Source organism: Stomoxys calcitrans, chromosome 4 (genome assembly GCF_963082655.1).
Source record: "Stomoxys calcitrans chromosome 4, idStoCalc2.1, whole genome shotgun sequence".
Lineage (NCBI taxonomy): Eukaryota > Metazoa > Arthropoda > Insecta > Diptera > Muscidae > Stomoxys > Stomoxys calcitrans.
This window is the reverse complement of record NC_081555.1, coordinates 89479323-89503663: the sequence shown is the minus strand read 5'-3', so window position 1 is coordinate 89503663 and position 24341 is coordinate 89479323. Positions and strand designations below refer to the sequence as shown.

Here is a 24341-nt window from a genome sequence, read left to right as displayed (position 1 = left end):
TGTGTTTGTTAGAATATTGTTATATGAGTGTAAAAGTGCAAATACGTTTTACTCCTTGCTGAATGTCATTTGAACTTATATTATTTTTTTGCTTATTTACCAAAGGGCTACATACATATGGATTTGAATCTATGACAGGAAAGAGCAGTTCGGTAGCACGGTGTTTAAGCCACGAAAACGAAACCAAAAAATTACCAAACCTTTAAAATATTTGAGTGCTGTCCAATTAAAATTAAAGCTATAATGATAAGGGACCTCCATTTTATAGCCGAGTCCGAACGGCGTGCCGCAGAGAGACACCTCTATGGGGAGAAGTTTTTACATGGCAAAGTACCTCACAAATATCGCCAGCATTAGAAGGGGAAAACCACTGCTGAATAATTTTCTGATGTTCCTGCCAGGATTTGAACCCAGGCGTTCAGCGTCATAGGCGGACATGCTAACCTCTGCGCTACGGTGGCCAACCAATGTACTGTTTACAAGCCACCAAAATCATTTGTTTCTGGGTTTATTTAAAAAGAAATTAATAGTGTGTGCAACAACGCCTCAAATGGCAAAGAAAAACAAGTAAAGTCATAACAGAACACTATATGCAAAATTTCAGCCAAATTGGACTCAAGAAGTCAAATCGAGAAATTGGTTTTATGGGAGCTATATCAGATTCTTGCCAAATTTGGATCGTACTTTGTTGAAAGTCATAACAGAACACTATGTGCAAAATTTTAGCCAAATCGGACAAAAATTGCGGCTTCTAAGGGCTCAAGAAGTCAAATCGGGAGAATGGTTTATATGGGAGCTATAACAGGTTAAAGACCGATTTGGACCGTTCATGGCACAATTGTTGGAAGTCATAACAAAACACTACGTGCAAAATTTCAGCCAAATCGGAAAAAAATGCGACTTCCAGGGGCTCAAGAAGTCAAATCGGGAGACCGGTTTATATGGGAGCTACGTCTACATCTGAACCGATATGGCTCATTTGCAATTACCAATGACCTACATCAATACTAAGTATCTGTGCAAAATTTCAAGGGCTAGCTTTACGCGTGCGACCGCTATCGCGATTTCGACAAACGGACGGACATGGCTAGTTCAACTCACAATGTCGAGACGATCAAGAATATATTCAGCCTTATTACGGTTGTCGAAGACGAAAATCGAGAGCAGTCGAAGTCGTTGTCGATTTCGATTATTTTTGGTATTATGTAACTTTTTCGACTCTTGTTATTTTGTAATAGATTGAAAAGTAAAAGATGTGCTATACTGTCAAAACAATGTTTACTTTTTACATAATTGTCCGCCAAAGGCAACATTGAAATTTTCTCAATATAAAATAAAATAAATATAATAAAACAAATATGTTAAGTTTGGGACATTTTTTTTCTTCGGATGAAGACGACGAGGCATATACAGAATGTGATATGAGTGCTTTGCGTAAGGAAATAAGACAGAATTCGGACATATTTGCAATGCCCAATTCAAAGTAAGTTTTGAAATTGAGAAATGAGTTAAAATTTATAATCCCTATCTGCACTTAAGTTTCATTGGCCTTTTTAGATTGAATAAAGATGCTTTTAAATACGTCTTGGAAAGCATATCGGGTAAATTGCAAGACCCAATAAAGTCGTCTGCTGTTCCCAAAGAATTGAAGTTGGCGGTAACATTGCGCATACTTGCTGAAGGCAGTTACCAAAAAGGAGCTGGCAACGACTATAATGTTGGGCTTTCACAGTCTTCTGTAAGCAAAATTTTTACAGAATGCATTGATGCAATGCACAGTGAAATTTGTCCAAAATGGATATCGGTTAGAATGACGGAAGTGGAAAAGTTTGAAATAAAGGATTATTTTTATAAAAAGTTTAAATTTCCCGGCATTATTGGATGCATAGATGGAACGCATATCAAAATTTTGGCTCCAGGAGTTGGTGAAAGATTTAAATATTATAATCGAAAAGGATTTTATAGTTTAAATGCTACCGTGGTAAACCAAAATCCTATTTTAAATAAGAGTCGTAGTCTATTTCAAAGATTTCATTACAGGTTTGCGACCATAAACTTAGAATCAGATATATATCCCCCAATCATCCCGGCTCAGTTCACGATTCATTGGTGTGGAATACAAGCGACTTAAAAGAGTTTCTAAAGACCAACTATTTAAATGGCGAAACTAATACATGGCTGCTTGGTATTAAACATTTTGTTTTTATAGTGAAAACCAACATAAATTTGTCATATTTTGTAGGAGATGCAGGCTACCCTCTTGAACCCTACTTGATAACTCCATTCAGGTCAGCGGAAGACGGAACTGCAGAAAGCCGCTTTAATTACATACATTCACAAGCTAGAAATGTAGTGGAGCGTACAATTGGTGTCCTCAAAAATCGTTTTCGATGTATTTTAGGAGCGAGGCAACTGCATTATAAACCGAAAATGGCTGGAAAAATTACTTCTGTTTGTGCTGCTTTGCATAACATATGTATTCATTACAAAATTGAATCCGCAGTTGAGCCCAATGAAAGCACAGAAATTCCTAGCAATGAAGCAATGTCGAACCTCAATGAAACTAGCGAAGACGCCACTGCTTTAAATATAAGAAGGAGAATTATGCAGTCTTTGGATATTTATTAAAGTTATTTAAAATAAAAGGTACTTCAGGCACTTAGATTATAAAATAAAATAAAAAAGGAACACAAAACAAATTACATTAGTTCAGTCTTTTCAAGTTAAAAACTAAATGAGATCAGCAAATTACTCCCGAATGCCGCTCTTCCATTCATCCAGCTCTATTCGCCTTTTTTTTATTTCGATTTCCTCCGTTCTTGCTTTTAGCAATTTATTTCTGAAGTCTTCTTTGCTCTTTAACTCCTTTTTATATAATAAAAACTTTTCTTCTTCCCTTTTTTCTGCAGCTTTGTAAATTTTAAGCTCTTCTTCTTTAATTTTGAAGATTTTTCTATTGTATCTCTCCACATTTTGTAGAGAGTCCTTCACTTGAGAGTATAGCTCGGTTTGGACTTTTAGCTGGTTTTCCAGCAGCGCAGTCTTCTCTGTCTTGTCAGCCTTTGTTTCCACTTTTTTCCGAATTCGCGGTGTCGAGATATACTCACTACTCTCATTTTCCTTTGTGGTGTCCATAGGGCAATAGCTGGACTTAAGTGGAGTATTTGAGACTCCAATTTCTCCATCCGAATTTACTATGGAGTCTAGCTGCAGCAAACTTGAGGCAGCTTCCTCCACTGTCGTCAGCACAAATTGTTTGTGTGGCCCTCCTCCCGTTGCACGGCATTCTGCCTTGTTGTGCAGCAGCTTCTTTTTCAAATTACATTTGAAGTCTGCCCACACCTTCATCCATTCCGTACCTTGGCGCATGGGAGGCCCAATGGAATTTAATTCAATGGCAATTTTCGCCCATTCCTCCTTGGTATTTACTTTATGTAGGCCGCTGTGGTACGCACGCGCAAGATTTGGATTTGCCTCCAACAATTCCATCATTTTTGCAAACTGTTGTTGCGTGGTTATTTTATTCCTGGAATAAATAAATAATTAATTAAATGAATTTTCTCACAAAACACAAATACTTACATTTTGCAGCTCATCTTTGTAAACAAATGTGAATATATTCAGAAAACGACGACTGATTGTTCATTTTTACGGCGACAACTGACACAAAACAAGTGACGGCGACATAAACTTTATATCAGCGGTCGACATAAGATAAAAGTTTTCTTGGTAAAATACCGCAAATTTACCCAATGTTAAAAATAGATAAATAATTTATTTTATACAATTTTGTTATATTTATTTATTGTCGAATATAAAATGTCAAAAAAATGTGTTAAATTTAAAATTAGTTAACGGCGTGTTAGCGGATGAAACCAACGGCTAACAATTGTTGTCAATTGAATGCGGCGACGTCTCTAGTCGTATGGAAAAAATTGATCGACTGTTTTAGCCAACATTGACAGTCGTTTTCGTCTTCCGTGTTACGAAAATTGTAACAGATTGTACATTTTCGACAACCGTAGTACCGTTTTCCAAAAAAATCGACATTCGACTACGTCTTCGACAACCGTAATAAGGCTGATTGTATATACTTTATGGGGCCCTATATCAATATTTCGAGGTGTTACAAACGGAATGACTAGATTAGCATTAGACCCTCCCGCTTACCCTAATTTTCAGAAACGCCAGATCTCCAAGATGGGTGATGCGATTTAAGCAAAATTTTGTGTGCACTCACATAGTACCCTAAAAATAAAAATGTGGTATCCAAATTTCGGATGGGGTACCTAGGGGGGGCCGCCCCATCCTAAAACTTACCAAACATATATTTAAACCAATCACGACAATATGGGACTCAAATGAAAGGTATTTACGATAAGAAAACGTATCTGATATCCATTTGTCGAACGAAGTGCTAGGGGGACCACCCCAATCCCCAAAACACCCCTAAATCGGACACATTTACCGACCATGGCAATATGGGACTCAAATGAAAGGTATTTGCGAGTAGAATACGAATCTAATATCCAAATGTGCGACCACTTGCAGTGGGTCCACCCCTTCCCCAAAACACCCCCAAACAGGACTTATTTATTGACCATGGGAATATGGGGCTTAAATAAAAGGTATTTGAATGTAGAATACGAATCTGATATCAAAATATGGGACCAAGTGTTTGGGGGCGCGCCTCTCCCCAAAATCATCCCCCAAAGGGGACAAATTTACGACCATAGCAATATGGGGCTCAAATGAAAGGTCTTTGAGAGTAAAGCACGAATCTGATATCAATATTCGGGAAAAGTGTCTATGGGGCCACCCCACCCCCACAAGACCATCCAAATAGGAAGTATTTGATGACTATTGCAATACAAATAAATGGGGTTTTAGAGTAGAACACGAATCTGATATATATTTTTAAGACCAACTCACTTAGAGGCCGCCCATCCTTAAAAACACCCCCAAGCCGGTCATGTTTGCGGACCATGCCAATATATGGTTCAAATGAAAGGTATTTGGGAGTAGACCACGTATGTGATATCAACATTAGGGACCAACTGTCTACGGGACTTCCCACCAACAAAACAACCCCCTAATAGGACGTATTTGCTCACCAAGACAATTTGGGTCTTAAAGAGAGGGGAACTGAATATTCATAGTTTTTAGAGCCAATACCCCAAAACGGACATATTTGCTGACTTTTGCAATAGGGATTTTAAATGAGATTAGAAAACGAATTTGATATCCAATTTTAAGACCAATGGCAATTTGGGGTTTAAATAAATGTAGAGCACGTTGCTGATATATTTTCCGGGCTTAGATTTTGGGGGACCACCCCAATGCCCAAAACACCCCTAAATCGGGCATATTAACCGACTAAGTCAATGTGGAGCTTAAATGAAAGGTATTGGGGAGTAGAGCAAGAATTGATATTCACTTTCTGGACCAATTTTCTAGGGGTCTACCCCTTTTCCAAAATACCCCACAAACAGCAATTTTTTACTGACCATCGCAATATGGGGCTCCAATAAAGGTATTTGGGAGTAGAATACGAATTTGATATCCAAATGTAGGACCATGTATTAAGGGGCATCATCCCTTCGCCAAAACACCCCCAAAGGGTAAAAATTTTTCGACCATGCCAATATGTGACTGAAATGAAAGGCATTTGAGATTAGAAAACGAATTTGATAACCAATCTTGAGGCCATGTGTTTGGGAGACGCCTCATCCTGTAAACTCCCCTCAAAACCAATTGCAATATGGGGTTTAAGAAAATGATATTTCAGAGTAGAGCACGATGCTGATATTTTTTCAGGGCATAAGTGTCTGGGAGACCACCTCACCCCCGAAAACACCCTTAAATCAAACATCATGAGAATATCGGGCTGAAATAAAGTATTTTAAGAATGGAGTACACCTTGCATCCAAACTTAAATTCGTAGACCAATAAAGATCATATGGGATTCAGATAAAGGCACTTATATTGTTAAACTGTTAGTCAAGCGATATACTATTTTCATAGCATGGTGTTTCACTAAAAGCTCTTTAATTGTCGAAAATAAATATTCCAAGGAAAATTTTGTTCCTTATAAAGTAATAGAAGGCGCAGCGGAGCGGGCCCGGGTCAGCTAGTAAAGTATATATTGGGTTGCCCAAAAAGTAATTGCGGATTTTTCATATAGTCGGCGTTGACAAATTTTTTCACAGCTTGTGACTATGTAATTGCATTCTTTCTTCTGTCGGTTATCAGCTGTTACTTTTAGCTTGCTTTAGAAATAAGTGTAAAAAAAGTATATTTGATTAAAGTTCATTCTAAGTTTTATTAAAAATGCATTTACTTTCTTTTAAAAAATCCGCAATTACTTTTTGGGCAACCCAATATATTCTTGATCGTCGTAAAAATCTAAGACAATCAAGCGGTGTCCGTCCGTCTGTCTGTTGAAATCACGTTACAATCTTTGAAGAAAGAGATGTTGAGCTGAAACTTTGCGCAGATTCTTTTTTTGTCCATAGACAGGTTAAGTTCGAAGATGTGCTATATCGGACTATATCTTGATATAGCCCCCATATAGACCGATCCGATTGAGGGTCTTAGGCCAATAAAGGCGGCATTTATTATCCGATTTTGCAGAAATTTGGGACAGTGAGTTGTGTTAGGCCTTTCGATATTCTTCTTCAATTTGGTCTCGATCGGTCCAGATTCGGATATAGCTGCCATATAGACCGATCTCGCGATTTGAGGTCTTGAGCCAATAAAAAGCGCATTTGTTGTACGATTTTACCGACATTTGAGACAGTGAGTTGTGTAAGACCTTTCGACATCTTTTTGCAATTTGGCCGAGATCGGTCCAGATTTGAATATAGCTGTCCTATAGACAGATCTCTCGATTAAGCGTCATGGGCCCATAAAATGCGCATTTGTTGTACGATTTTGCCAACATTTGGAACAGTGAGTTGTGCTAAGGCCTTCGACATCATTCTGCTATTTGACCCAGATCGGTTCAGATTTGAATATAGCTGCTATTTAGACCGATCTCTCCATTTAAGATCTTGAGCCAATAAAAGGCGCATTTAATTGTCCGATTTCGCCGAAATTAGGGACAGTGAGTTGTGTTAGGGACTTCGACATCCTTTTTCAATTTGGCCCAGATCGGTTCAGATTTCGATATAGCTGCTATATACCGATCTCTCGACTTAAGGTCCTGGGCCCATAAAAGGCGCATTTAATGTCCGATTTCGCCGAAATTTGGAATAGTGAGTCGTGTAAGACCTTTCGAAAACTTTTTGCAATTTGGCCCAGATCGGTCCAGATTTGAATATAGCTGCCATTTAGACCGATCTCTCCATAAAAAGCGAATTTGTTGTCCTAATATGCCGAAATTTGGGACAGTGAGTTTTGTTAGGCTCTTCTTCATCCTTCTTCAATTTGGCCCAGATTGGTCCCGATTACGATATGGCTGCCATATAGACCGATCTCTCGATTTAAGGCCCTGGGCCCATAAAAGGCGCATTTAATATCCGATTTCGCCGAATTTTGGGACTGTGATTTGTGTTAGGCTCTTCGACATCTTTCAGCAATTTGGCCCAGATCGGTTCGAATTTGGATATAGCTGTCATATAGACCGATCCGCCGATTTAAGGTCTTGGGCCCACAAAAGACGAATTTATTGTCTGATTTCGCCGAAATTTGGGACAGTGAGCTGTGTTAGGACCATCGACATCCTTCTCCAAAGCGGACCACATTCCGTAAAGCTGCTATGGGGGCATAAATTATGCATTTTTCACCGGATTATGACGAAAGGTGGTTTACATATATACCCGAGGTGGTGGGTACTTTTTTTGTATTGTAAAGAATGCGTAGCGGAGCTCCTTTCGAATATTACGAATCTCCCCTGTCATCCAGGATTTCTCTGGGGCTGTTTTCATTTCTCGAAGCAGACACAATTATATTGGTATCCACACACTGTCTTTAAATTTTGTTTGCCATTTTCTTTTGCTGGCGTTGTTGCCAAGCAAGATATGAATAAGGGAAAGAGAAGAACATCGAATGCGTTTTGTAATATTATAGATGTGGGTATTTTATTAAAAAAATACTAAAAATTCCTTTGTGTCTCTATGCAGCACTCAGTTTTAAACAAAATCACAGAGAAGAAAGATGAACAAGTTCTCCCCCTAGCCCCCCAAAAAAAAAAGTTTACCTCTTTGTTGTTTGTTGCTGTTGTTGGAATTTAATTCAGTATTGGAGATCTATTTATATATATTGTTATATGTATTTATGAAGGTATGTAGAAATGCTTGCATACAGGGCATCTGTATGTATTTATCGATTTTAAGGATACTCTTTTTGTTTTGGTGATTTTTTCGTAAATTTTTTTTTCAGGCTATGTCGTTTTGTTTTCGGTGCTGCACCAATGAAAGGACTCACAAAAAAGCTTAACAGCACAATACAGCTCAAATTTTGTGTATTCCACAAACTCGGTTCGGTGTTTATACCCTGGAAATGTTAGCTGAATTCAATATTGTTGATGTTGTTGCTGGTGGCTGTGTTATTGTTGTCGTTGTTAAGCGCTAAACTTTCCCATGCATACGAGTAGTCTCCACTTGGGAATATGCCATACTTTCATACATTCCAGGAAATTATTGCCAATGTGGTGGAGGCTGCTGTCTGTAGTCGTCGTTGTCGCCAAGTTCCAACTGTTTTACTTTTGTTTTTGTTTCCTTTTTTAGATTTTTTTCCCTCAGCACCTTTTTTTCGGCTACATAAATGCATCAAGAATATGCCTTGCAATTCACGAATGGAAGAAGAATACATTCGTCTGCGTTGCATCTGCTATGGTACGGATTGAGCAGTTAGTAGGGCAGAATAATCAGTTTAGAAAAAAGGAAATGTAAAAAATTTGCTTCAGGAAAATCCAATTTCCATGGGAAATTTAATCAAAACTTCAATCTTATACAAATTTTGACAAAAATTTTATTTCTGTAGGAAATTTTGTCAAAATTTCATTTCTTATTGAGATTCCATTGCAGAATATTGTCCGACTTCAGACCATTGTTTAATGCTTAAAAATCAGCAAAAAGTGGTTTGTTGCTAGAAGCATTTGACTGGTTTCCTGTATCGCGATTTCATTTTCGACCAAGAAAAATCATCAGCAGGAGATGTCAAATGGATCATGGTGCTTTACAACCATTCCAACTAGAGTAAGTTCTAAAGCACTCAAGTCAACTTAAACAGCCCTGTTCTCAATCAGATGTGTGCTCTACAACTTACTCTAGTTGGAATGGTTGTAAAGCACCATGATCCATTTGACATCTCGTGCTGATGATTTTTCTTGGTCGAAAATGAAATCGCCATACAGGAAACCAGTCAAATGCTTCTAGCAACAAAACACTTTTTGCAGAACCAATCCCTGATGATGGTATAGAATGTTTACATCCTAGTCAGAATCAGGTCCAAGTAGCAGTGACCCAACTGAAGAACAACAAGACAACAGGAGCCGACGGGTTACCCGCTGAACTATTTAAGATCGGAGGCGACACGCTGATAAGTCATATGCACCAGCTTGTCTGCGCAATCTGGCTAGAAGAACGCATACGTGATAATTGGAACCTCAGCATACTATGTCCCGCACACAAGAAAGGAGACAAGATGGAATGTGCCAACTACAGAGGAATAAGTCTCATCCCCATCGCACACAAGATACTGTCGAGGCTGTAGGCCAATGAGGCCTTACAGCACAGCGTGTAAGGTCTCAAGTGGATATGAATTTCGTGCTTTACTCCCAAATATCTTTCATTTGAGCCTCATATTGCCATTATCGGTAAATATGTATCTCCGATTTAGGGTTGCTTTTGGGGGTGAGGTGGAACCTCAGGCACTTAGCCCTAAAAAAAATACCAGCATCGTACTCCACTTTCAAATACCATTTATTTAAACTCCATATAGTCATTAATTTAAGGGGCGTTTATGGGATGATGCGTCCCCCAAACACTGTTTAGCAAATTCGTTTTCTCATCTCAAATATCTTTCATTTGAGCCACATATTGCCGTGGTCGGAAAATTTGAACTCTTTGGGGAAGGGGCGGTGCCCTAAATACAAGATCCCACTTTTGGGTATCAGATTCGTATTCTACTCCCAAATACCTTTATTTCTGCCCCATATTGCGATGATCAGTAAATAAATGCTGTTTGTAGGGTTTTTTAGTAAAGCGGTAGACCAGAAAATTGGTCCCGAAACTGGGTACCAGTTTCGTACTCTACTCCTGATTGCCTTTTATTTTAGCCCCACATTGATATAGTCGGTAAATATGTCCGATTTAGGGGTGTTTTGTTTGAAACTCATATTTCTAATGGTCTCAAAATTGGATATCAAATTCGTTTGGGGGATGGGGGCGGCCATTCAGCCCCTACCCCTACTTCTGATTCTAAAAGCTCTTGGTAGGGGCTAATTCTGGTATTAGAGTTTGTATCACCTATCTATGAGCAGTCCAGCACAGTGGGCCATTATGTCAAATTCAAATATAACTTTTGGGGCGAAATTTCTCCGATCTGAAATATAATTTGAATATGGGGACTTCCGATTCTAATAGCTCTTGGTAGGGACTAATTCTGGTATTAGTTAGTATCACCTATCTATGACGAGTTCACTGCAATGCCGTTTTAAAAATGGGTCATATATGTCTTCAAAAAATATTTTTTTGGCAAAGAGGTTTGAGGGTTTAGTTATTATTAAGCATTTTATAGTTGTAGATAAATTCTTTAGCAAGTGATTTTAGAAAATATTAGGTGAGAAAATGTTAAAAATTATTTTTTTTATTTAAAATATAAAAGAAAATTAGTTAACAGTGCTCTGTTAATCACTTAACATGGCTCTGTTAAAATGTCAGGTTTGTGTCTTGGCTAACTTATATTCAAATTTATCTTCACGGACAAAGATTTAATTTAAATTTCAGTTCTTTAGAAAATTTTTTTCTAAATTCCATTTCAATAGGAAATTTTGTCAAAATTCACTTTCTTTAAAAAAGAAGTCACTTTCGAAATTACTTTTCTATAGAAAATTGTGTCAAAATTCCCTTTCTATGGGAAAATTTATCAAAATTCCCTTTCTATAGAAAATTATGTCAAAATTCCCGTTCTATAGGAAATTTTGTCGAAATTCCCCTCTGTAGGAAATTTTGTGTATATTCCCTTTCAAAGCTAATTTTGTCAAAACTCTGTTTCAATGGATATTTTTGTCAAAATTCCCTTTTACAGGAAATTTTGTCAAAATTCTTTTTATCGAAAATTTTATCCAAATTCTCTTTCAATAGGAATTTTAGTCGAAATTCCCTTTTGAAGAAAATCTTATCAAAATACCCTTTCTATAGGCAATTTTATCAAAATTCCCTTTCTATAGCAAATCTTCGTCATAATTTCAATTCCATAGGGAATTATATCAAAATGACTTTCTATAGCAAATTTTGTCAAAATTCCTTTTTAAAGAAAATCTTGTCAAAATTGCATTTCTAAAAAAAATTTTGTCAAAGTTTCATTTACATGAGAAAATTTGACAAAATTTAATATTGAAAGGTAATTTTGTCAAAATATCATTTTTAAGGGAAATTTTTTCAACATTTATTTTTTATAGGATATTTTATTAAAATTTCAGTTCAGTTTGTTAAATTTCACTTTCTATAAAAAAATTCCCCTTCAAGAGAAAATTTTGTCAAAATTCCCTTTTTATGGGAAATTTTATCAAAATTCCCTTTTTGTAGGAAATTTTTTCGAAATACCCTTTCTCTAGGAAATTTTGTCAAAATATCATTCCCATATGAAATTTTGTATATATTCCCTTTCCATAGCAAATTTAGTCAAAATTCCGTTTCAATAGGAATTTTTGTCTAAATTCCCTTTTTGTAGGAAATTTTTACAAAATTCCTTTTCTATAGAAAATCTTATCAAAATAGCCGTTCTATAGGAAATTTTAGCAAAATTTCCTTTCTATAGAAAATTTTATCAATATTCTGTTTCTGTGCAAAATTTTGTTAAATTTCTCTTTCTATAGGAAATTTTGTTAAAATTTCAATTCCAAGGAAATTTCCCTTTCTATAGTAAATCTTCGTAAATTCGATTTTTATAGGAAATTTTGCCATAATTTCATTCTAATTGGAAATTTTATCAAAATGACATTTAAATAAAAATGTTGTCAAATTTTTGTTTCTGTAGAACATTTTATCAAGATTTCAATTCTATAGGAAATCTTGTAAATATTCTTTTTAAAGGAAATCTTGTCAAAATCGCATTTCTGAAAACAATTTTGTCAAAATTTTATTTATATGGGAAAATTTGACTAAATTTCATTTCTACGGGAAATTTGGTCCAAATTTCATTTTTATGGAAAATTTTAAATTTCGGTTCTATAGGAAATTTTTTCGAAATTCCATTTTTATAGCAAATTTTGTCAAAATTCCCTCTCTGTGGGAAATTTTATCAAAATTCCCTTACTATATGAAATTTTATCAACATTTCCTTTCTAAAAGGAAATTTTGTCAAAATTCCTTTTTTTAGAAAATTTTGTCAACATTTCATTTCTATAGGAAATTTTGTCAAAATTCACTTTTTTTTTGGGAAATTTTGTCAAAATTCCTTTTCAATAGCAAATTTTGCCAAAATAGCAATTTTTGTCAAAATTCTATAGGAATTTTTATTTATTCCATTTCTATAGGAAATTTTATCGAAATTCCCTTACTTTTGGAATTTTTGTCAAAATTCCCTTTCGTCAAAAAGGAATTTTTGTCAAAATTTCCTTTCTATAGGAAATTTTATCGAATTTCTATTTCTATAGGAAATTTCATCGAAATTCCATTTCTATAGGAAATTTTATCGAAATTCCATTTCTATAGAAAATTTCGTCAAAATTAACCTTACTATAGGAAATTTTATCAAAATTCCCTTTTGTATGAAAATTTTCACAAAATTCCCTTTTGTATGGAAATTTTCACAAAATTCCCTTTTGTATGGAAATTTGCACAAAATTTCCTTGCAATGGAATTTTTGGAAATTTTGAAAAAATAAATGGAGTTTTTCGAAATACGGGTATGCGTAGCGTATGATTAATACTTTTTTTATCGATAATTAACAATTATACGCCACCTTTTACCTCAAAATAATTTACCACTAATTTAAGCTTTACGACTTTCTTCATTTTTTCTACTTTAATTTCGCCTTTATTATAAATTCGACCTATGAATCTTGCCTTTGCTGTGAACTCTTATAATTTTTAAAAATTTCCATTATGTAGCTCATTTCAATAAAGGACTCTATTCCCATATGTGAATGCATATTTCACAATTAAATCATCTTTAAATATGTCCCCAAAGGATTGCTGGCAATTAACATACCACAGCACGTGTCGAACCTACTGCGATGTGGCATACAAACACCAGCTCACAATTACGCAGGATTTGTTCAAACACTCACACACACACACACACACGCACGCAGACTCTGAAATATGGTCATACTTGGGCATATTACCGAGCAATGAGTTGCTGATTGTTACGTGTGCTAAAATTGAAGCGCGTTTATGGCATATTGGCGTTGACTAGGAGGAGCAATGCAGTAGCCAGGCTCATTCGCACGCGCACACACACACACATAAACCTACCGAAGTTGTACTTGCTCACGAATGCATAACAGGTTTCCCAGAATCGCATGAGTGTAAGTGTGAGTGAGCAAGTGTGCGTTAGTGCGTGCGTTTCAGCCTTTAGCCCCTCCAAGTCCTTTATCAGGTCACCCATTTCGGGTGTGCAAAATGTCCATGTGTGTGGCTGCGTGTGCATCGCATCGGCTACATGTGCGTCGAAGTTGGCATATAGACCACCATCGCCGCCAACAATTCTTCTTAAGTTCGTTTAGGGCTCCCGGCTGTGAGGCAAGCATTAACAGCAAGCACCATGTCCTAGATGGAATTGACTGTGTGTTGTTGCGTTTTGTTATTGTGTTGGTATATATGCAACACATAGAGACCTACATACATGGTGATATCCTTATTTGTTTGCTTGTTGTCCTAAGTGTCGCTGTTGTTGTTGTTGTCGTTGCTATTATTGCTTTGCATTTTGCAGTAGCTGTTGCTATTGCTATTGCCATTGAAGCTAAAGCTGTTTCTGTTGCTACGTTATGGTGGTAATGTTTGCCTGTTTGTTGGTGGATTTGCCAACCATCAACACGTTTATAGTCGTCAAGAGTCCTCCTCGTCTGTGTGTTGTTGCCATCACTGTAGGCTCTCTAAACTCTGAGGAGCGTCGCCAAAAGATTTCAAATAGCATTATAGATGGCTGAATGTGGAATGTGGAAAGTTGATTGGACAAACCCCAACAATCTGCCTAAGTACAACATCCAACACACATCCAGATATCCAACACATGCACACAAATTTGGGGCATCCTCGTATTTGGGTGGGCAACAGGATATTTATGTGTGTAGGATTTTATGTGCATCACCATCATCACGAGTATTGCAGTAGCTGAATAGAATTGAAAATTAAGCTGAATATAAGTAAACGAAAGCTGAATGCGCGTGCCAAATGCAAATTGCCTAATTTGAGGTAATTAAAATTTGTAAATGGATATGAGCTTTTAATTCTCCATAAAAAACTCTTTGTGTTTTGTGCGCAGCAAAAAATCAAGAAAGTGTCACAGCAAAGAAACTTTGCCAATATTTCCTAAAGAACTGAAATTTTCACCAAAATTTTAATAGACAGGGAATTTTAATCAAATTTTCTACAGAAAAAAAATTTAGACAAAATTTACCACAAACATGAAATATTGACAGCATATTGGCAAAATTTCCTAAAAAATGAAAATTTGAAAAAATTTCCTATGGCAAGGAAATTTTAAGAAAAATTTTCTACAAAAATAAAATTAAGACAAAATTTACCACAAATGTTCCCATATATGTAAATGGAATTTTGACAAAATATTCCATATTTTAGATATTTTAACACAAAATTAAAATTTGACAAAATTTCATGAGGCCACCGTAGCGCAGAAGTATGCATGTCCACCTATGACGCTGAACGCCTGGATTCGAATCCTGGCGAGACCATCAGAAAAAGATTTCAGCGGTGGTTTTCCCCTCCTAATGGTGGCAACATTTGTGAGGTACTATGCCATGTAAAACTTCTCCCCAAAGAGGACAAAGTCATTTATTTTTAGCTGATGGCCTCAATGCCTACAGTGGCACCTGTGTCCTTGGGAGGAGAGAATGTTCCATTTATGGAAAGCGCAAAATACCTGGATGTTTTGCTGGACAGGAAATTGAACTTCAAATCCAACAACATTTGGGAAAGGGCAAGAAATGCCACTCTTGCCCTATACACCCGCAAGGGGGCCATTGAAAAAGTTGGGAGTTTAGACCGCGCGTCATGCATTGGGTATATACTGCAGTTGTCAGACCTATAATGCTGTATGGTGATGTGGTCTGGTGGACGGCGCTTCAAAAGTCCACCTACTGCTCAATACTTAACCGGATCCAAAGGATGGCTTGTTTGTGCAACACAGCCGCACTGAGGACGACACCATTTAATGCACTGAATTTAATGCTACATCTTATGCCTCTGGACATTGTGGCTACCCAAATTGCAGCGATCACTGCCGCGAGGTTAAGGGAGCTTTCTCATTGGCCATGTGGCGGCTACGGACACTCTGTTATCCTTGACACAATATCCGATGTTCCATGCAGCGTGGATTACACCTTACCTGAGCCGCTTTTTGATAAAAAGTACTGCACCACTGTTCCTGATAGAACCGATTGGAACTAAGATATCCCTGGTAACAGAAGTTAGGAGACTTCTTTACGGATGGTTCCAAACTAAACGACCATGGGGGCTTTGGGCTGTACTCTAAAGATCTAGAGCTGGTCATATCGAAAAAGTTACCCGACCACGGCAGTGTGTATAAAGCAGAGATCCAAAAACTGCGCCCTCTAAGGGCTTAAGAGGCGCAATCGGGAAGGCGGTTCATATGGCAGCTGGCAGCAGGTTTTGATCCGATTCAGACCAAACTTGGCACATCTGTTGAATGTCATAGAATAGGATAATAATTGCGCCTTCTACAGGCTCAAGAAGTCGAATCGGGAGATCGGTTTATATGGGAGCTATATCAGATTCTGGAGCGATTCGGGCCATACTTGCTACATCTGTTGAATGTCAAAGAAAACGTCACAGTACAAAATTTCAATCAAATGGGATAATAATTGCGCACTCTAGAGGCTCAATAAGTCAAATTGAAAGATCGGTTTAAATGGGAGCCAGGTTCTAATCCCACTCAGGCCATACTTGGCACATATGTTGGAGCTCATAATCCCACGCAGGCCATACTTGGCACATATGTTGGAGCTCATAAGCACTCCCTCAGTATATTTTTTTAAAATGATAATTTTTTTAAGAAAACAATGTTATCAACATTTTTATACCCAACACCGAAGGATGGGGGCATATTAATTTGGTGGTTCCGCTTACAATACAATGAAATATACATTTGCGACCCTAAGAATCTTAGACGTTCTCGCCATGTCCGTCCGTCTGTCAGTTGAAATCACGCTACAGTCTTTAAAAATAGAGATATTAAGCTGAAACGTTGCACAGATTCTTGTTTTGTCCATAGGCAGGTTAAGTTTGAAGATGGGCTATATAGGACTATATATAGACCCCCATATAGGCTGATTTGGCGATTTAAGGTCTTAGGCCCATTAAAGCCTCATTAAATTTATTACCAAATTTCGCTGAAATTTGAGACAGTGAATTGTGTAAGGCCACTCTATATCCTTCTTCAACTCTATATCGGTCGAGATTTGGATATAGTTGCCATATAGGCCGATATCTTGATTTAAGGTTTAAGGCCCATAAAAGACGCATTTTTGTCCGATTTTGCGGAAATTTGGGACATTGAGTTATGATAGGCCCCTTGACATACTTGTTTAATGAATCCCAGATTGGCCCAGATATGGATAAGCTGAAGTATAGACCTATCTCTTGATTTAAGGTTTTAGGCCCATAAAAGGCGCACTTATTGTCGGATTTCGCTGAAATTTAGTAAAGTGAGTTGCGTTAGGCTTCTCGACATTCCTCTTCAATGCGGCCAGGATCAGTCCAGATATGGATATAGCTGTCATATAGATCGATCTACCGATTTAAGGTTTTGGGCCCATAAAAGGTGGATTTATTAACAGATTTCGCTGATTATGATTAACATCTGTCCCTACTTCGATTCAACTGCCATATAGACCGATCTCTAAATTTAGGGTCTTGGGCCCATAACAGACGTATTTATTGCCCGATTTCGTTGAAATTATATTTGGATATAGCTGCCATATGTACCGATCTCCCAATTTAAGTTCTTTGGACAATAAAAACACGTTATTATTCGGTTTCGCTGAAATTTGACACAGTAGGCTGTATTAAGCTCTTCGATATTCCTGTTCAATATGGTTTAGATCGGTTTATATTTGGATATAGATGACATATACATACACCGATATTCCGATTTATGTTCTTAGGCCCATATAAGGTGAATTTTTTAACCGATAAATTCGGTAAAATGAGTGGTGTTAGACTCCTTCATAGCCTTCCTGAATATGGTGGAAATCGGATTATATTATCTGTTATGGGTACATAAGTGATGCATTATTCACCGTATTATGACGAAAGGTGGTTAAAATAAAGGGTGATTATTTAAGAGCTATAGGAAAGTTTTCAAAAAAAAAAACTCATAAAATTCAGAAAAATGCATGAAATCTTTATTGGAATCGATTGTACGGTCCATATAATTTATTGTTTGAAGATTACGCAAATGTTGATCGTGACTGCGCCTCAAATGATTCATCCGTTTGGTCCAATTTTGCAATACTCTTTTCAACATTTCGGCCGATATCTCACGAATAACTGCTTCAATGCTGTCTTCCAATACGTCAACTAAAGCGGGCTTGTCTGTATAGACATGTACGTTAAATCGCACGATCGAGGCGGCCCATTGATCGGTTTCGAAAGTGAAATAAAATATTCATCGAACTTGCCTCTCAAAAGTCCATACTTACCCGTGCTGTGTGGCATCTGGCACCGTCTCGTTGAAACCACATATCATGCAAGTCAAACTCTTGCATTTTGGGCAAAAAAAGTTGGATATCATCTCACGATAGCGCTCACCATTCATAGTTACGTTACAATTCGGAACATCTTTAAAGAAGTACGGTCCAATGATGCCACCGGCCCATAAACCCCACCAAACTGTGTCTTCTTCGGGATGCATTTGTAGCTCTTGTATTACTTCTGGCTGATCTTCACCCCTAAATCGACAATTCTGCTTATTTACGTACCCATTGAGCCAAAAATGAGATTCGTCCATAAAATGGAAGAAGCGCGCGATGATAAATAAAATTCAGTAATTTGCAAGCGTTGTTCGTTTGTAAGACGATTCATGGTTAAATAGACCAAACTGAAGATGTTTGACAATGAAACAAAACCAGAAACGTGCACGAGCTGTTTAAACCAGTGTTACCAAAAAGATAATAGCTAAAAAATCACCCTATGAAATTTTTTCAACATTTCATTTCTATAGAAAAATTTGTTTAAATTTCACCGTTCACCGAACTCGCATTCCAATAAGTCCATTAATACGCATACTGTGTGGCACCGTCTTGTTACAGCCACATGTCATGCAAGTAAAACTCTTACATTTTGGGCAAAAAAAAATTTGGATATCATTTCACGATAGCACTCACTATTCACAGTTATATAACGATTCGCACCATCTTTAAAGAAGTACGGTCCAATGATGCCACAAGCCCATAAACCCTACCAAACTCTGACTTTTTCAGGTTCTTGCAATGCCTCTGGCTGATCTTCACTCCAAAATCCACAATTTTGTTTATTTACGTACCCATTAAGCCAAAAATTAACTTCCTCGCTCAATGGAAGAAGCGCGTGATGAACTTTCTTAATAGAGCACGCCTTTTTGATAATAAAATTCAATAATTTGCAAGCGTTGATCGTTTGTAAGGCGATTCATAGTTTAATTATAGACCAAACTGAGGATGTTTGACAGTGAAACAAAACCAAAACCAGTGTTACCAAAAAGATAATAGCTAAAAAATCACCCTTTATAAGGAATAGATCATATTCCAGGCGAGTTGTCAGAGTGATAATTATACCCTACACCACTACTATGGTACAGGGTATTATAACTTAGTGAATTTGTTTGTAACACCCAAAAGGAAGAGAAATAGACCCATTGATAAATATACCGATCGACTCAGAATCCCTTTCTGATTCGATTTAGCTATGTCCGTCTGTCTGTCTGTCCGTCCGTCTGTCTGTCTGTCCGTCCGTCTGTCTGTCCGCCTGTCCATGGTAATTTGTGTACAAAGTACAGGTCGCCATTTTCATCCGATCGTCAAATTTGGTACAGGCATGTTTTTCGGCCTAGAGACGAAGCCATTTGAATTTGGAAAAAATCGGTTCAGATCTGGATATAGCTCCCTTATATATCTTCGTCCGATTTTCAATAATAATGCAATAAAATTGTCATTACTTAACCGATTCTCTCGAAATTTGGCAGGAAGTTTTTTTTTACCACTGTCGACATTATTGGCGAATTTCAAGGAAATCGGTTCAAATTTAGATATAGCTCTCATATGTATATATATCGCCCGATTTTCACTCCTAGAGCCACTGCAAGCACATTTATTGACCAATCTTGCCAAAATATTGCACAACGCTTCCTCGATGGCTACCACAATATGCATAGAGTTTGGTCGAAATCGGTTCAGATTTAGATATAGCTCCCATATATATGTTCATCCGATTTTCAGTAATAATGCAGTAAAATGGTCATTTGTTAACCGATTCTCTCGAAATTTGTTGGGAAGTTTTTTTTTTAGACTCTCGACATTATTGGTGAATTTCATAGAAATCGGTTCAGATTTAGATATATCTCTCATATATATATATGTATATATCGCCCGATTTTCACTCCTATGCCACTGCAAGCACATTTATTGACCAACCTTGTCAACATATTGCATAACGCTTTCCTCGCCAACTACCACAATATGCATAGAGTTTGGTCGAAATCGGTTCAGATTTAGATATAGCTCCCATATATATGTTCATCCGATTTTCAGTAATAATGCAATAAAATGGTCATTTGTTAACCGATTCTCTCGAAATTTGTTGGAAGGATCGACATTACTGGTGAATTTCATGGAAATCGGTGCAGATTTAGACATGGCTCTCATATATATATATCGCCCGATTTTCACTCCTAGAGCCACTGCAAGCACATTTATCGACCCATCTTGCCAAAATTTTGCAAAACGCTTTCCTCGACAACTACCACAATATACATAGAGTTTGGTCGAAATCGGTTTAGATTTAGATATAGCTCCCATATATATGTTCGTCCGATTTGCAGTAATATTGCAATAAAATGGTCTTTTTTTAACCGATTTTCTCGAAATTTGGCAGGAGGGATTTTCTCTTGACTCTCAATATTACTGGTGAATTTCATAGAAATCGGTTCAGATTTAGATATAGCTCTCCGCAAAAAGTAATTGCGGATTTTTTAAAAGAAAGTAAATGCATTTTTAATAAAAGTTAGAATGAACTTTAATCAAATATACTTTTTTACACTTTTTTTCTAAAGCAAGCTAAAAGTAACAGCTGATAACTGACAGAAGAAAGAATGCAATTACAGAGTCACAAGCTGTGAAAAAATTTGTCAACGCCGACTATATGAAAAATCCGCAATTACTTTTTGGGCAACCCAATATATATATCGCCCGATTTTAACTTCTACAGTCACAGCAAGCGCATTTATTTATTGCACAACGCTTTCCTCGACGACTACCACATTATGTGTGAAGTTTGCTCGAAATCGGTTCAGAATTAGATATTGCTCCCATATATATGTTCGTCAGATTTTGGCTATTTTGCCATAATGTAGTCATTTGTCAACCGTAGTTTTTACAGTTTGAACATATTTGCTCGCCGAAGTCATCAAAATTAGATCAGAATTGGATATAGGTCCCCCATTATACTTAAAGGGAAGGTGTAGGGTATTATACAGTCGGCACCGCCCGACTTTTGCACTTCCTTACTGGTTTTTTGCTGTTGACTGGTACAAAGTCTAAGAACTATGCTCCAGCAGCTTAAGTTTTTCCTTGCGATAAAAAGGAAGAACTGTAAATTTGTAATGTATACTAAAAACAATCTTTAAAGTAAATTTATTTTGATTTGTTGTTGATTTAATTGTTGTATTGGATGAATACTTCCTCCATGGTATTCAAAAGATGAGTAGAAAAAGTATTACCTTCCACCAACTATTCTATGTTAAAATATAATCATCTCCAAGAGACTAAAAAGAAACTGAAAAAAAAAAACAACACTACGGAAGTTGTGCCAAGTAAATATGTATTTGGCTAGATTTCACATAAGCACAGTTATATACCATTAGGTATAAAACAGCCAAAATAAGCGCCAACAAATCTCTACAAGGCTACGCAATATGTGAACAAACGATGAAAGAACGCAATATTTTCTGTGTGATACATAAGTAAAACCAACAACAATAGCAACAACGACAACAAGAACAACAACAACAACAACAATGGATCCATGTACATATGTCTGTAGTATATAATGGCGAGATGAATATATCTGTGTATCGTAATGTGCTTTGGGATATATAAGCTGTATGCATCTGTATATTATTGAAACGTATGTATGTATGTGGGCATGGGTGTGCATGTATATGTATAAGATTGAACTCCTACATACGCCTAGACATAACATTCGTCCATGTACATCCATTGTTGACTACCTATCATACATACATACATACTTATTCCAGGCTCACTCACTCACTCACTCACTCACTCTTACCAATCATGTTTTGTCCTTCTTCACCTCATCTTCCACATCCTGCCCCGAAATGCATACATTAAAGGCTATAAATATAGGCTGCTGTTCCATCAGATGGATGCAGAAATTGTGGTGGCCTAACTTATCGCATTCGATGGCCCCCCCAACCACCCCCATTCCAATGCAATGTTGCCAAAGGTGACTGTTGTTAGATCTTGCAAAAAAAAGTTTAAAAAAATGCTCTGCATCGACTTTGACCCACCAAACTGAACGAATTTTTTCCTAAGATGTGTAATTCTTGTTTGATGAACCTTTGAGTGAGGCGAACGTTTTGTTATTTCCTGCTTTGCAGGAATTGTCCGCACCGCAAGTGTCCAGTGCCCTGAGGATAAGTGTATTCACTGCTCTCCCAACTGCCCCTGGATGCATAAGGAAACTCATTGTGGCAAGATCGAATGAAAGCGAAAGCCGGGCAACGGCAACGGAAATGCTCCAACATCTCATCATCATCCCCGCATGCCCTATACATGCTATCACTTGCCATCACTTGCCTCACCGATTTTACATAAGTGAGCTTGTAGTCCTATGTATCTCGTTATGACACCAATAGCTATAGCGCATTCGTCGCCCACTCCCTTAACTCCGACTGCGTCGACCCGAAAGGCTTCGGGTCAACAGAGTTTATTGACGACAGTCCTCTGGCCTTCACCGCCAAATCGTCTGTCCTTTCATTTCCCCTTACTCCGTTTTGGCTCGGCAACCAAACGATGAGGATTTTGCCATCCTCAGAGAAGGAGTTAATCTCCTTCTTACACTGCAAGACTGTACGTGACCTTATGGTCCTGGTTGTTATTGCCCTTATGGCAATTTAAATGTCGGTAAAGATGTTCACACTGGACGTCCTTGCGTTAGCACCACACCACTTCACGCATTCCGTGATCACTCGGATCTCCGCCTGCAGGATCGTATTATGGTCAGGCAGTCTAAAATAGATCTCAGTCCCTGGGTTCTCAATGTATACACCCAGGCCCACTCTGTCCTCTAGCTTTGATCCATCCGTGTAACATGATCTTCCAGATGGCAATACTAGGGTTCCGTCAATCCAAGGCTGTGCCAATGGCAGCAGTGTCTCGCACTCGACTTCAAGGTTTAACTCAGGTATCCGATCGGAAATCTCCTTTCCTTCCCAGTTTCCTATCGTCACCTCGATTATACCGCGATAGCATGAGCTTCTCCCATCTCCCATCGCCTTAAGTCTCAAAGCCGTAGTGGCTGCCTCACACTTAATCTGTATGTCAATGGGTCGGATATCTAGAAAAGTCTCCAGTGCCCTGGTGGGACACTGGTCCTTATGTTGCACTTCTTCTCCATAGCAGTCCACCAAACTACTGAGGCGTAAGTAAGTATTGGTCTAATCACGCTCCTGTAGAGCCAGTGGACTATCCTAGGATTCAGGCCCCATTTCGAGCCTACGGCTCGTCTACATAGTGCCCAACATCTGTGAGCCGTACCCTCCTGAATGTGACACTTCAAATTCATTTTCCTGTCCAAGATCACACCTAAGTATTTGATCTTGTCAGATATCGAAATCGTCTTATTGAGGAAATGTGGTGTTTTAAATTGGCCCCACCTTCGTCTTCCTCGTGAACAGGCATATTTCAGTTTTCTCTGGATTAACATTGAGACCTCTGGGTCTAGACCAGTTATATGCCATATGCAAGACCCTTTCGACCCTTCGGCCCTTCTGCATAGCTGGTTCGGATCCTTACCCCTTAAAAGTATTATAACATCGTCTGTGTAGCAAACGGGTTCAAATCCTTCCTCAGGTGGTCACCCACAGGAGTGGCAATAAAATGCCCCCCTGTGGCGTGCCTAGTGCCACTTTCTCCCTTATATTTATGCCATGGGACATGCAATTTATCAACCTGTTCCCTAGCATATGATTTATCCAGTCTCCAAGGACCGGGTCCACCCGGTGCTGGCAGTCGCCACTGACATTGCCTTGACATAGGCATGCTTTTTGTATTTGAGCAGTTCGCTGTATGTCCTCCACTTTATTATGGTGTCAACAATACGTTCCATGGTTTTGAGTAGAAAGGACGTAAGGCTTATGGGTCTGTAGGACTTTGGTGCCGCATAACTTGCCTTGCCGGGCTTGGGTATAAACACCACCCTTGCCTCCTGCCAGGCATTCGGAGTATATGCAAGTCCTAGGCACGCTGTGAAAATATTGGCCAGATGAGGCTCCAGATAGTCTGCCTCTTTCTGTAGTAACGCCGGAAATATTCCATCAGTGGTTTGAAGCTTCTCAAGGATTCTTTCACCATAAATTCCGTAATTATAAACCTTCAATCAACGTCATTACTCCAAGATTCCGGTGTCTTCGTGAGTCCCGTCGTATCCTGTGGAAAATGGGTTTTCATCAAAAGCCTCAACATGTCCTCCG

At 37.9% G+C, this 24341-nt stretch overlaps 3 protein-coding genes across 5 annotated transcripts in view; 1 reads left to right on the top strand and 2 right to left on the bottom strand.

Moving 5' to 3' along the window:
• Nucleotides 1–24341, bottom strand: part of LOC106085715 (serine/threonine-protein kinase tousled-like 1) — a 593262-nt gene that overhangs the window by 497474 nt on the left and 71447 nt on the right. The gene's annotated exons all lie outside the window — the stretch shown is intronic.
• Nucleotides 1132–2704, top strand: LOC131996647 (putative nuclease HARBI1). Of its 3 annotated transcripts, none has more exons than XM_059366269.1 (4): nt 1132–1483; nt 1558–1981; nt 2041–2185; nt 2243–2704. In XM_059366269.1, exons 1-4 carry the CDS (start codon nt 1359–1361, stop codon nt 2626–2628), a joined length of 1080 nt encoding a protein of 359 aa, XP_059222252.1. In that variant the 5' UTR covers nt 1132–1358; the 3' UTR covers nt 2629–2704. The 3 variants fall into 3 exon arrangements, with proteins under 3 accessions (XP_059222252.1, XP_059222251.1, XP_059222250.1); XM_059366268.1 differs by having other exon boundaries at nt 1540–1978; XM_059366267.1 differs by having other exon boundaries at nt 1540–1981.
• On the bottom strand, nt 2603–4081 carry LOC131996648 (uncharacterized). Its single transcript, XM_059366271.1, has 2 exons — nt 3583–4081; nt 2603–3526 (listed from the first exon to the last, which is right to left on the bottom strand). Exons 1-2 carry the CDS (start codon nt 3594–3596, stop codon nt 2749–2751), a joined length of 792 nt encoding a protein of 263 aa, XP_059222254.1. The 5' UTR covers nt 3597–4081; the 3' UTR covers nt 2603–2748.

Bases quoted from the DNA above. Each gene is read 5' to 3' on its own strand.
- LOC131996647 (XM_059366267.1), top strand. From the start codon at position 1,359: ATGTTAAGTTTGGGACATTTTTTTTCTTCGGATGAAGACGACGAGGCA. The intron at 1,484-1,539 runs GTAAGTTTTGAA...TCTGCACTTAAG, and splicing joins TTTGCAATGCCCAATTCAAA to TTTCATTGGCCTTTTTAGAT. The intron at 2,186-2,242 runs GTATTAAACATT...CATATTTTGTAG, and splicing joins AACTAATACATGGCTGCTTG to GAGATGCAGGCTACCCTCTT.